This window comes from Balaenoptera borealis (assembly GCF_965194805.1).
Source record: "Balaenoptera borealis genome assembly, chromosome: 1".
Classification (NCBI taxonomy): Eukaryota; Metazoa; Chordata; class Mammalia; order Artiodactyla; family Balaenopteridae; genus Balaenoptera; species Balaenoptera borealis.
Genome location: NC_138860.1, coordinates 112,497,572 through 112,512,454, shown reverse-complemented (window position 1 = coordinate 112,512,454; position 14,883 = coordinate 112,497,572). Strand labels below are relative to the sequence as shown.

The 14,883-nt window shown below is 34.8% G+C and overlaps 1 protein-coding gene across 9 annotated transcripts in view; it reads left to right on the top strand.

Annotated features, from left to right (window-relative positions):
• CCDC18 (coiled-coil domain containing 18) overlaps nt 1-14,883 on the top strand; it is a 142,879-nt gene that overhangs the window by 20,339 nt on the left and 107,657 nt on the right. For all 9 annotated transcript variants that reach the window (XM_082382825.1, XM_082382828.1, XM_082382823.1 and 6 more), the window contains 5 exons: nt 2,322-2,418; nt 3,830-3,951; nt 4,880-5,171; nt 7,833-7,957; nt 8,820-8,980. In XM_082382825.1, coding sequence (XP_082238951.1) covers nt 2,322-2,418; nt 3,830-3,951; nt 4,880-5,171; nt 7,833-7,957; nt 8,820-8,980 — 797 coding nt within the window. The remainder of the gene's footprint in view (nt 1-2,321; nt 2,419-3,829; nt 3,952-4,879; nt 5,172-7,832; nt 7,958-8,819; nt 8,981-14,883) is intronic.

The window sequence follows — 14,883 nt, the reverse complement described above, 5'->3', positions numbered from 1 at the left end:
TTTATTATTATTCTATACTGCATCTCTAAGTGTGGGTGAAGGTGTGGTATAATAAACTCATACATATTTCTGGTTGGGAGAGTAAATTGGTGCAGCTGCTGTACTACTTTTTTTTTTTAAAGGATTTAATAAATTGAAGGTGTACCATAGTACCTTCAACTTTGAAATACCTTTTGGAAAATATCTAGCAATTCAGCTCCTAATTATTTATCTTAAAGAAACTCTCGCACATATTGCCAAGGAACTATGCACCAAGGTGTTCATTGCAACATTGTGTTAGGTGGAAGCAACCTCAATGTCTATCAACTAAAAAAATGGATGAATAAATTATACTATTTTTATACAATAGAATAGTATATATTAGATTTTTAAAAGTGAACTATAGTCACATGGATGAACATAGATATGTCTTGAATAATAATGAACAAAAGTAGTCTGTAGAAGGATATATACATTGTGGTGCCATTCATATAAAGTATATGGAAAAAGATTACGATATTTCATTGAATGTAAGATTCCACAGATTTTAAGGTGTACCGTTATTTTAGTAATCACTAAGAAAAAATATCATGAAACTATGGTATACCATCAATTGTAAAATACATAATAATTTTAGAGATGTTAAAAATGTGAAAACAGTGTGCCTCTTACAATAGATGAACTATGATGTATTGTTTGTGGATTTTTTGGTTAACATGTGAATGTACAAAATGTATGATGATAATACAACAAAGTCACACTAGGGTTACCTCTGTGGAAGAAGTCAGGGGAATGGGATTTGGAGGTGAACAGGGACCTCAACTCCGTAATGTCTATAATGTTTTTTTGCTTATAATGAAAAAGCTACATGAAACAAAAATAGCAAAGAGTTAAGATTCACAAAAGTTGGGTTGGGAGTACATGTATATATTTATGCATTCTTTTCTGTGAGGCTGAAAATATTATGACCTTTTTATAAATATTGGTGGTGGGACTTCCCTGGTGGCGCAGTGGTTAAGAATCCGCCTGCCAATGCAGGGGACACGGGTTTGAGCCCTGGTCCGGGAAGATCCCACATGCTGCGGAGCAACTAAGCCTGTGAGCCACAACTACTGAGCCTGCACTCTAGAGCCTGCAAGCCACAACTACTGAGCCCACGTGCCACAACTACTGAAGCCTGTGCGCCTAGAGCCCGTGCTCTGCAACAAGAGAAGCCACTGCAATGAGAAGCCCGCACACTGCAACGAGGAGTAGCCCCCGCTCGCCGCATCTAGAGAAAGCCTGAGCACAGCAACAAAGACCCAACGCAGCCAAAAAATAAAAATAAATAAATAAATAAAGCTATTAAATCTGGTCAAAAGTATGGACCATTTAAAAACTAAAAAGTGAAAAATACAGGTATCCTTTGCTCTCTGAATTCTAGCTATGCCAACTAAGGAATGGAATATATTCTCGTAGATTTTCAAATAAATCCCTTATTGTTTAAACTCTTTTTTATTTGAAACTTGGAACCAGACATCCCTGATATCCACAGTTGCTGTCCAAATTTAAGAACCCCATATATTCAGGAAGTAAGAGATACTTTCACTTGAATTTGTAAGCCAATAGAGAAGAGACTGAAAATACAGAAGAGTCCTGAAAGGGAAGAGCTAAGATCCAGAGTATAGATAAAGGAATTCACCTTGGATAAGAGAAGAGTCACTAACTTCAAAATAATGTGATGAAAATAAGTTTAAATATAGAAAAATTTTTAGATGTGGGTATGAAATTGACCAAGTTCCAGCCTAGTAGTCTCAATTCAGTGTGAGAGGTATGAGGAAAGGTCAGGATGAACTAAGAGGTGAGACAGAATGGTTGGGCTTAAGACAGTGCTTGGTAGTGGTTGGATTTTGTTGTTCAGATTTTATATCTTTTTTGAAAATTTACTTGGCCTTTTCAAAGATCACAGGATTTACTGAGTATTTTTAATGTACTAGACAGTGGATTGATTCTGTAATACCTGATCTTTGAAAATTTATCATATAGCCTCAGGCAACTTCCCTAATCTGTCTTTTCGAGACAGAGAAAAAATTGCCAACACATAAGAATGTCTGTATGTTTCAAAGTTTATAAGTATTTTATATTCTATTTTATTTTTCATATAGATTTCATAATGAGGAAATTATTGTAGTCTAGTCTTCAATTTTCATTTTGCCATTTTAAGCCTTATACTCTTTTTTAACACGGAAAAATCTGCTTCTCTCTAGTTATTCCTTATAATTGAATATAGGTTATTTTGGAACTTAAATACACAAGTACAGAGCATTCTTCACTTTTATTAATTATCTCTTGTTAAATTTTAGAGCTGAACGACAAAGGAATGAAGCACTATATAATGCTGAAGAGCTAAGTAAAGCTTTCCAACATTATAAAGAAAAAGTGGCTGAAAAACTGGAAAAGGTAAGAGGCAGTTGTGCAAATTCAGTGTTTTGTATTACCATCCACATTCTGAAAATATAGACATAAATAGAATATCTTTATTTATGGTTAAAGTGGGGAGTAATTTTTATGATCTCATTCATAATAAAATCATTGAAATAAAGAATTTATAATTATTAGTTAAGTATAATATTTACCATCTTCTTATAATGAGCAGAAACTTTCTTATCCAAAGAAGGAAAAGAGTGGAGACAAGGAACAAAATGTAGAGAAAAATGGGGTGAGTGAGCAGTTTGGAGCTATAGAAGTAAAAGCAGGAAATTTGTTCCTATCACCTCAGTGAAAATGAAGGCAGAGTAGTTTATGTAGCCTTTAATTGGTCTCCTTAGACATAGCACCCTGAGAGAGGCTCACTTCTGCCTCTCAGAGGGAAGGTTCCTTGAATAGGTTCTACATAGTAATATAGTGGCTTAATTACATTCATTGAATATCTTCAAGTAATACCACATGATAATAAACCTGTTTGGAGGGAGGCCACATGTTGGACATTAAGATAAATTCTTTATATCCTTAATTAATATAAATTCTTTATATCCTTAATTAATATTTACAAATTCTGTTCGAAGAAAGGTAGGATAGAAGAAATATTAAAAATAAGAAAAATTTAAGATCCCATTAGATACTGACGTCTTAAGTGTGAATTAATAAGATCACTGTTTTGAAAGCCTTGGAAAAGGTCCCTGTGGGAAAGAAATATTGTAGAAAGGATTTTTAATAAGGTAATCTGGAGTGGGAGGTAGAAAACTTAGTAGGGGGAATATCCTCCTAGAGAGGGAGGACTTTATAGAGGAAAGAGAGGAAAATGTAAGAGATGATTTTTTTCATACTTCTTAGGATTACCAATTTCAAACTGCTCAGCAGAGCCCTATAGTTAGATAGATATAACAAAGGAAGTGGGGCAGATCTGTCCAGTCCTCCATTCCCACTGCTCAAACCTGGATGCTTGACTTTTATCTGTTTTAAATTTGGGGCTGTGATTTCCTTGGGAGTACTCTGTGGCTAAAATTTCAAAAATTACTTCTCTGGAACATTTGCACTAAAGCTAGCCTTTAGTAACTTGATGGAGCATCTCTACATGAGTTGCTTGCCTTGTCCACATAAGAGCAGAACAATTCTGCTTTCAGGTAATCATGCTGTTGTTCCTTTCTTGTAGGCTCTTAACCATTTCTGGACAGGTGGTAGCATTCCCCCCTCCCTGTTCTTTGTTGCTGAAAGTTCACTTTGCTCCTTTCACTACAAGGCTGGGGACTTAAACTTGTGGAGTACTTACTCCACTCTCCTGCTTATTTCCGAAATCACTACATTTTAACTTGAAATACCTGAAACTTATGACCACATTAGTGCATCCACTTAAAACAAATTATTGTTTTAGGTTCAAGCTGAAGAAGCAATATTAGAGAAAAATCTAATTAACTGTGAAAAAGAAAAGAAAAGGCTACAGGAAAAGTGTGGTCTATATAAAAGTGAACTTGAAATTCTGAAAGAGAAATTAAGGTACAGTATCCTATTGTAAAAAAAGGATTTTTATGTGGAAATAGAGAAAAAACTGAAACATTTAAAAATAGAATATTTTGAATTCTGTAATTATGGCCTTAAATAATGTAGAAAGATAGGCATCCATGACTGAAATTGTTTTCTACTTGTAAATTTAGGATTTTAAATGAATAAAACATGTGTTGATGTTAATATACTTGTAAATATAGAGTAATATGATCAACATATTTGCTTTGAATATATTTAGAAAGTATTAACACAGATGTAGTGTCCGTGTAGTGTGACCACATTAGCTAGTAAAATATGTATTCTTCAAATCATGAAGCATCACCTAGTCTAACCTTCTCATTTCAGAGATGTTAAAAATGTGAAAAAGGGAACTGATGAAATACAATAACAGTTCTAAACAGTAGATTGTTCTAATGTTTGACATGTTTTTATAGGTATATACATATATATTTTAAAATGCTGCATAGTAATCTGTTAATGGTTAATTAGACTATCTTTTAGAGTTGTGGCTAATAAATAGTTTGTGATTTTTTTCCTTATACTATCTAAAACTTTCTTGATGCTGCAAAATATTGTGTCAGGATTTTGGAGCTAACTCTCCTGTCATACACTTTTTAAAAGGGAGCAGAACTACCTCCAAGATAGTGGGATTATTCTGCTCAACTATTTACTGTGAGACACTGGGCAAGTTTCATAACCTTTCCTTGCCTTGTTTTCCTCCATCCGTAAGCAGGGAGTAACAATAGTGCTAGCCACATAAAGTTGTGAGTGCCTAGCATGCAGAAGGTAGGCACTCAGTAAATGTGAGCAAGTATTATTTCAGAATTAAACTTTAAAATATTTAAAAAGTGAGATTAACTAAATATTATTGAAAGTGAATGTATGTTTTATTTTCATTTTTATGCTTTTTTCTTCATAGGCAGTTACAAGAAGAAAATAATAATGGAAAAGAAAAATTAAGGATCATGGCAGTGAAAAATTCAGAAGTCATGGCGCAACTAACTGAATCTAGACAAAGTATTCTTAAGCTAGAGAGTGAGTTAGAGGATAAAGACGAAATACTTAGAGAAAAATTTTCTCTGATGAATGAAAACCGAGAATTAAAAGTTCGTATTGTAACACAGAATGAGAGACTGGATTTGTGTCAGCAAGAAATAGAAAGTTCAAGGGTGGAACTGAGAAGTTTGGAAAAAATTATGTCCCAGTTGCCAGTAAGTATGTGTGATAAGGAAAATTTTACCCAAGTGCTTTATAAGAGATCATAATTTTGTTGTTGCTTTATTACCTTCTATTTTTTTCCTCACATGTCTGCTTTCAGTCCTCAGTTCTTTTCTATCTAATCCTTTTTTCTGAACTTACCTTTCCATCCTTTCTCAATCTCTCAGATGGCATGTATAAGAATGGCACAGAATTTTTTAAAACAACAGTTTTAAAGGAACATTTATATACCACAGCGTTCACCCATTTTAAGTGTACTGTTCAATGATTTTTAGTAAATTTACAAGTTCTGGAACAATCACCACAATCCAGTTTTCAAACACTTCTATCCCCCAAAGGTCCCTTGTGCCCATTTATAATTAGTCCCTGTACCCATCCCCACTCCTAGGGAATCACTAATCTACTTTCTGCCTATGGAGATTTGTCTTTTCTGGACATTTCATATAAATGAATTGTACAGTATGTGGTCTTACATTTTCTTAATGTTTTTGAGGCTCTTTCATTGTGATATATATCAGTATTTCATTTCTTTCTATTGTTTAATATTATTCCTTTGTATGGATATGCCGCATTTTATTTATTCATTCACCAATAGATGGACATTTGGGTTGTTTCCACTTTTGAACTATTATGAATGATGCTGTTATGAACATTTGTTTACAAGTCTCTGTCCACACATTTCTCTTGAGTAGATACCTAGAAGTAGAATTGCCGAGTCATGTGGAAAATTTATGGCAAACTTTTGCAAAGTGGCTGTACCATTTTACATTCTCACCAGCAAAATATGAGGATTTGTTTCTCTACATCTTAGCCAACAATTGTTATTGTCTGTCTTTTTGATTATAGCCATCTTAATGAGTATTAACTGGTATCACATTGTGGTTTTAATTTCCATTTCCCTGTTGACCATGTTGAGCAACTTTTCATATACTATTAGAGTGGTACAGAATATTAAATTGTTTTTATGGTAGCATCTGGCCACCTTTTCTCTATGAGTTATATATATGACCATATTTATAAGTGAGATTAGGAAGAAAGTAAGTATACTTGTGTCAGAAATTTGTTATTCATAGGTGCAAAGTAAAGGTGAAGTCAGGAGAAAGGTATAAGATAAATGTGTCATGATTGGTTTCACATATGGATGGATGGTAGACTTTTACCAATTTTAAACTGTCATGGAATTATGAAGCTGAAAGGGACCTTAGTAATCATCTAATTCAGTATTATCATTTTATTGAATTGGTGAAGAAGTGTACCCAAGGAAGTAAATAATTTGTCCAGCTAGCTAGTGGCAGAGTTTAAACCAGAACATACCATTCTTGGTTCCCATCCCCCTGCAGTATCTACTTTCCTGGGATGCTGATTATTTGCTTAGATTGTTTTTTTTAATTAAAAAAATTTTTTTGGCCACGTGGCATGTGGGATCTTTGTTCCCAGACCAGGGATCAAACCCGCGCCCCCTACAGTGGAAATGTGGAGTCTTAACCACTGGATCAACAGGGAAGTCCCTGTTTGCTTAGATTTTTAATGTACTGTTTGCTTTTGAAATTTGATAATAATCAAATGCAGGTAGCATTCACTTAAAATTGATACTTCCTTTGACTCAGTATCAAGAATTACTTGATATGTGATTCTGAAAGTGGTGTGATAATATATGCTTGATCCCATATAACGTGGTTTGGAAATGTGAATTTGTCTATTTCTAAAAAGTGTGATTTTGTTATAGTTTGAAGGTAGTAGTCATTAAGTGCTTACCTTGCCCCTTTTCACAACTAATTTTTAAAATTATTATTCAAAACATACAGAATGCATACAGAGACCAATATAGCACATTTGCTAAATCTGGGAAACATATCGTGATATCTACTTCAGACATTTTTAGAATAAAAATTTATAGGGAAATAAAGCCTCATTATGTACTTCATTAGATCCCCATTCTCTCCCTCTCTCCTCAGAGGTAGCCACTATTTTGAAATTCATATGTATCCTTCTTGCCCATATTTTAAATATTGCCACATACAGATGTATCTGGAAAAAAAATATATAGTTCAGTGCATTTTTGAAAGTACGATATGTGCCTCTGTTGTTTTTCCCTCAGTGTCATGTGATGTCTCCATAATGATTTATATAATGCAGATTTATTTTAACTATTGTAGTTTTCCCATTATGTTAATATTTCATAATGAATTTATGCATTCTGTTGATGGCTGTTAGATTGTTTCTATTAAATTCACACAATTTTTCAAACTTACATGAAAAATAATTGTATCGGACTTCCCTGGTGGCACAGTGGTTAAGAATCTGCCTGCCAGTGCAGGGGACACAGGTTTGATCCCTGGCCCGGGAAGATCCCACATGCCGTGGAGCAACTAAGCCTGTGCGCCACAACTACTGAGCCTGGGCTCTAGAGCCTGCGAGCCACAACTGCTGAGCCCACACACCACAACTACTGAAACCCATGTGCCTAGAGCCTGTGTTCCGCAACAAGAGAAGCCACCACAATGAGAAGCCCACTCACCTCAACAAAGAGTAGCCCCTGCTCAATACAACTAGAGAAAGCCCACGCGCAGCAATGAAGACCCAACGCAGCCATAAATAAATAAATTGTATCATAGATATTGTAAGTTTATATATGTTTGTTTTTAAACTTGCAGTTAAAAAGAGAAATGTTTGGTTTTAAATCATCTCTGTCTAAGCACCAGATGAGTATTTTGTCAAACAAGGAAGACAGTTACATTGGCTGCTGTGAGACAAATAAAATGGTGATTTCGGAATTGAGGTACGGTTTTCAGATGCTGAAGTTTTAGCACATACAATGTGTTTTAAAAATTGGTAATTAAGATCTTTAGTTGAGAAGTTGAGAAATATACAGAAAAGTCTAGAGAGTATTATAACAAATATCCATATTTCCACAACTAAGAGCTGATTCTTCTTAACATTTTTTGATATTTTTTTCAAATCTGTTTCTTTAAATAAAAAATAAAACATTACAGGGTAGATAATGCCCTTTGATCCTTAACACTAGTCCCATTCTCCTCCTAAGTTATCTACCATCATGAGATGGGTATCTATCCTTCAATTCATTTGTGTTTGCTTATATTCACACATATAAATATACTGTTTTTATATGGTTTGTAATTTTGCCTTTTCACTCAGCATCATTTTTAAAATTCATCGATGTCGAGGTAGGTAGGTAGAATGGTTGATCAATGGATGGATTAGTGTGGTTAGTTTAGTTTTAATAGCTGTGTAAGAGTCTCTCCTACAACTACATCACAATTTATCTGTTCCTTTATCGATAGTTGCCTTATTTCTAGTTTTCGTCTATTACAAATAGTGCTGCAAAGTACATACTTACACATGTTTCCTGTACAATATGCGAGAGTTTCTCTAGCAGATATTTCTAAAAGTAAAATTGCTGGGTCATAGGGTGTATACTATCAAGTTTCTAAAGTAGCTGAACCAGTTTACAGTGTAATCAGTTGTATATAAGACTTTCTGTATCTTGGCCAATAGTTGACTAATATCAGAGTTTAAAATTTTTTTTAATTAAAATTATTTTAATTTGAAAGGGGAAAATGGTATGTGATATTTTTATAGAATCTTTCTAATAATTTTTGGTTTATTTTCTTTTGTGCCAGGATTAAGCTTGCAATGAAAGAGGCAGAAATTCAAAAGCTTCAGGCAAACCTGACTGCTAATCAATTATCTCACAATCTTATTGCTTCTAATGACAACCAAGAAAGTGGCAAATTAAATAGTTTAGAAACAGAACCTGTAAAACTAGGAGGTAATCAAGTAGGTAAGTATATTATATTCAGTTCTTATTATAAATTGTAATCAGAGTTCTTTATGATAGTTTTTTAAAGAAACAGATTATCAACTGGTTACTGTTATCAAACATACTTGATAATCTGTTATTACTACTTATGTGTTGATAAGACGGTAAAAATTATTTCAAAATTCTTGAACTTTGCATCATTCTTTAAAAATATATTTTTGAAGTAAAATTTACTTACAATAAGATGCATCCATTTAAAATAAAAATTCAATGCATTTTGTCAGATTTTTTTTTTAAATAAATTTATTTTATTTATTTATTTTTGGCTGCCTTGGGTCTTCGTTACTGCGCACGGGCTCTCTCTAGCTGCGGTGAGTGGGGACTACTCTTCGTTGTGGTGCATGATCTTCTCATTGCGGTGGCTTATCTTGTTGCAGAGCATGGGCTCTAGGCTCACGGGCTTCAGTAGTTGTGGCATGCAGGCTCAGTAGTTGTGGCTCAGGGGCTCTAGAGTGCAGGCTCAGTAGTTGTGGCGCATGGGCTTAGTTGCTCCGCGGCATGTGGGATCTTTCCGGACCAGGGCTCGAACCCATGTCCCCTGCATTGACAGGCGGATTCTTAACCACTGCACCACCAGGGAAGTCCAGATGTTTAGTTTTTTCATATGGTTATACCCTTGTTACCATCACCACAATCAAGACATACAGTGGTCCCTGCCTATCCTCCCAGCATACATTCCAAGACCCCCGGTGGATGCCTGAAGCTGCAGATAGTATGAAACCCTATGTACTACTATGTTTTTTCCTATACGTACATGCCTGTGATGAAGTTTAATTTGTAACTTAGGCACAATAAGAGATTAACAACAACAATAATAAAATAGAACAATTATAACAGTATACTATAATAAAAGTTATGTGAATGTGGCCTCTCTCTCCCTCAAAATATCTTATTGTACAAATTTAATACCTTTTCCATCTTCACACATTGTGGCTATAACTCTTGCAGTTTGACGTGTGATAGCAAAACTAGCACAAATTTCTTTTTTCTTTACAATTTCATGGATTGAAGAGTCTTACTGTAGATCTTAGCATCCTCAGCATACAACTTTTTTTCTTATTAAGTCTAGTACTTTCACCTTTTCACTTAAAGGGAGCATGTTACAGCTTCTTTTATATTTGAATTGCTAGCATCACTACTCTTGCACTTTGGGACCATTATTAAGTAAAATAAGGATTACTTGAACACATGCACTGCGATACTGCAACAGTTGATTTGATAACCTAGTTGGCCACTAAGTGTCTAACGGGTTGGATACATGGACAAAGGGATTATTATTCACATCCTAGGCAGGACGGAGCTGGACGGCAAGGGACAGTGTGAGACTTCATCACACTACTGAGAATGGCACACAGTATATAACTTATGAATTGTTTATTTCTGGAATTTTCCATTTATTATTTTCGAGCCTCAGTTGACAGCAGGTAACTGAAATGTGTAATGAGTTGACTTACATATGTTATGATTTCCACAGTAAATTTGGTTAACGTCGTCATCTCATTTACATACCAAAAAAAAAGGAAAAAAGTTTTAAGATCTACTCTCTTAAATTTCAAATATACTATACAACAGTGTAACTTATTATCATCATGTTGTACATTATGGATCCACTTTTACTTTTAATATACTTAGTTATTAGCCAATAATTAACATGAAGAAACCACCGTGTAGAAAAAAACTTGCCGTATTTGTAATAATAGCAAATCACTTGAATACCTTATATATGATTATCTAGGTTATTAGATAGTCTTTTTAAGACTCTTTAGGTTTTGTTTATTTGTTTGTTTGTTGCTTTTAAAAATTTGAATATTGCCCTTTCTTTCTTCCTTTCTTTTTCTTTCTTTCTTTATCATTAAAGTATAATTGACGTACAACACTGTTAGTTCCAGGTACACAACATAAAGATTCGACATTACAAAATCACTACAATAAGTCTAGTTACCATCTGCCACCATACAATGTTATTACAATATTATTGACTGTATTCCCCATACTGTACCTTTCATCCCCATGACTCATTTATTTTGTAACTGAAAGTTTGTGCCTCTTAATCTCTCTCACCTATTTTATTTATCTCCTCCTTCCCCTTCCCCAACTGCAACCACCAGTTTGTTCTCTGTATCTATGAGTCTGTTTCTGTTTTGTTATGTTTCTTCATTTGTTTTGTTTTGTTTTTTTAGATTCCATATATAAATGAAATCATACAGTATTTGTCTTTGTCTAGCTTATTTCACTTAGCATAATACCATCTAGATCAATCAGTGTTGTTGCAAATGGCAGGATTTCATTCTATTTCATGGCTGACTAATATTCTATTGTATAAATACATTTTACATATACATCTTCTTTATCCATTTATCAATTGATGGGCACTTAGGTTGCTACCATATTTTGGCTATTGTAAATAATGCTGCAATGAACATGGGAGTGCAGATATCTTTTCTAATTAGTATTTTGTTTTCTTCAGAAAAATACCCAGAAGTGGAATTGCTGGGTCATATGGTAGTTCTGTTTTTAATTTTTGAGAAACCCCCATACTGTTTTCCACAGTAGCTGTACCAGTTTACATTCCTGCTAGCAGGGCACCAGGGTTCCGTTTTCTCCACATTGTTGTCAACCCTTGTTATTTCTTGTCTTTTTTTTTTTTTTTTTTTTTTTTTTTTTTAAAGTTTTAATTTATTGATTGATTGCTTGATTGCTATGTTGGGTCTTCGTTTCTGTGCTAGGGCTTTCTCTAGTTGCGGCAAGCGGGGGCCACTCTTCATCGCAGTGCGCGGGCCTCTCACTATCGTGGCCTCTCTTGTTGCGGAGCACAGGCTCCAGACGCGCAGGCTCAGTAGTTGTGGCTCACGGGTCTAGTTGCTCCGCGGCATGTGGGATCTTCCCAGACCAGGGCGCGAACCCGTGTCCCCTGCATTAGCAGGCAGATTCTCAACCACTGCGCCACCAGGGAAGCCCCTCTTGTCTTTTTGATAATAGCCTTTCTGACAGGTGTGAGGTGATATCTCATTGTGGTTTTGATTAGATTTCCATGATGATTAGTGTTGTTAAGCACCTTTGCATGTACCTTGTTGGCCATTGGTGTCTTCTCTGGAAACATGTCTATTCAGATCCTTTTCCCTTTTGTTTTTTGCTGTTGAGTTATATGAATTTTTAAATATATTTTGAATATTAACCTCTTATCAGATACATGATTTACAAATATTTTCTCCCATTCCATAGGTTGACTTTTCATTTTATTGATGGTTTCTTTTGCTGTACAGGAGATTTTTAGTTTGATATAGTCCCACACATTTGTTTTTGCTTTTGGTGTAAAATCCAAAAAAAAAAAATCTTTGCTAAGACTGATGTCTAATAGCCTACAGTCTCTTTTTTTTTTTTTTTTTTTCCCTAGGAGTTTTATGGCTTTAGGTCTTATGTTCATGTCTTTAATCCATTTTAAGTTAATTTTTGTGTATGGTGTAAGGTAATGGTCCAGTTTCATTTTTTTGTATGTTGCTGTCCAGTTTTCCTGACATCATTTATTGAAGAGACTATCGTTTCCCCATGGAATATTCTTCACTCCTTTGTTGTAAATTAATTGACCATATATACATATATTTATTTATGGTCTTTCTATTTTGTTCCATTGATCTATGTGTCTGTTTTTATGCCAGTACCATACTTTTTTTGATTACTATAACTTTGTAATATAGTTTGAAACCAGGCAGTGTAACGCCTCCAGTTTTGTTCTTCTTTCTCTTTTGTGGTTCCATATAAATATTTAGGATTGTTTGTTAATTTCTGTGAAAAATGCCATTGGAATTTTGATGGGGGTTGAATTGAATCAGTAGGTCACTTTGGGTAGTATGGACAGTTTTACAATGTTAATTCTTCTAATCCATGAGGATGAAATGTCTTTCCATTTATTTGTGTCTTCAGTTTCTTTCATCAATGTCTTGTAGTTTTCAGTGTACAGATCTTTCACCTACTTGGTTATATTTATTCCTAAGTATTTTATTCTTTTTGACTCAATTGTAAATGGGGTTGTTCTCTAAATTTCTCTGTTTTTTAAAATTTGTTAATTGTTTATTTATCAAGAAAAACTATTCCTTAGCCCAGATATTCATAGTTCATAGTTTCATAGTTCAGGAACACAGGTAAGTGACAAACTTCTGTGGAACTCAACCCAAAGAAATTCTTTATATGCCAAAATCACTTTGCACTCTGAAAGATACCAACCTTCCTCATCTCTTCAAAATGTTTTATGGAATCATAATTTCTGTAGAAATCTGCATATGCCTTCTTTCTTGGTTCAGCCACAGCAAACTTACAGAAAGTTGCAACTCCTAGGGAGACAATGAGAGCTCCAACAATATGAAATCACAGGCGCTTGGCCAGAAGGCCACACATCTGAGGTTTTGTCAAAGAACTGGAAGGCAGGGTAGTTTTTCTTGATAGCTCAACAACGACGTCCTTCCAGACTGATGGAGTAAATTTCTTTCTGATAGTTTATAGTTTACTCAGAATTAAGATTTTTTCCACTTGAAGTGAAATGTAGAAACTTTACAAGATTATAGGTCTCTTTACCATCCGTATTTTATATTGTAATTGTCCAATGTATTACACCAGCATACATTGAAAACCTCACTAGACAATGCTATTTTTTTCTTTGAACTGTCATAATCTGATAGTTAATCACTGCAGCTTTTTGTTGATTAGTGTTTGCCTGGTAAAACTTTTTCCATCCTTTTAAACCTGTATCTTTATATATAAGTGAGTTTCTAATAGAAAGCATATAATTGGTTCTTGCTTTAATAACCAGTCATTTTTACTTTTATTGGAATGTTTAGGTTACTTACATTTAATGTAATTATCGATCTTTTGGGGTTTAAATCTACCATCTTGGTATTTGTTTGCTTTCTATTCTATTGGCCTTTGTTCATCTTTCTTGCCTTCTTTTGAATGAATTATAGTATTCCATTTTTTTAATGTCCTCGATTGAGTAATTAATTATACCTCTTTTTTTTTTTAGTGGTTGCCCTAGTGGTTAACATATGCATCTTTAACTTATCATGCTGTATCTTCAAGGACAATGGGCTGCCAGTAGCAGAAATGACAGCAGAGAAAATTAGATATCTAAGTAATTAGAGGGAATACAGAAGAGAATGATGGGATCAGCAGAGGGAATTCTAGTTATTAGAGGTGGTGATAGCATATATCATATATTCTCTAACGTCACAGAAGAACAGAGACAATGATAGATTACTTAGAAATTGAATTATTAGGGATATGGAGAGTTGATGGGAAATGGCTACTTATGCAGTCTTTGAAGGCATAGTACATCTGTACTTGTTTCCACATCTGTGTATTCTCAGTCAGTCATCTACATTATGCATCTACTTTATTTATTTTTTAAAATTAATTTATTTATGGCTGCATTGGATCTTCGTTGCTGTGCGTGAGCTTTCTCTAGTTGTGTTGAGCGGGGTCTACTCTTCGTTGCCGTGTGCGGGCTTCTCATTGCAGTGGCTCCTCTTGTTGCAGAGCACGGGCTCTAGGCGCGTGGGCTTCAGTAGTTGCAGCATGTGGGCTCAGTAGTTGTGGCTCGTGGGCTCTAGAGCACAGGCTCAGTAGTTGTGGCGCATGGGCTTAGTTGCTCCACGGCATGTGGGATCTTCCCGGACCAGGGATTGAACCTCTGTTCCCTGCATTAGCAGTTGGATTCTTATCCACTGCGCCACTAGGGAAGCCCCTATGCATCTACTTTAAAACACTCCTGAAAGCTTGTTTACCTTTGAGTGGGCATAGGTGTGTACATTTATAATGGAGAAAAGGTGTATTCAAACAACTACTTCTGATAACCTTCAGTGTTTTTAAAAAGC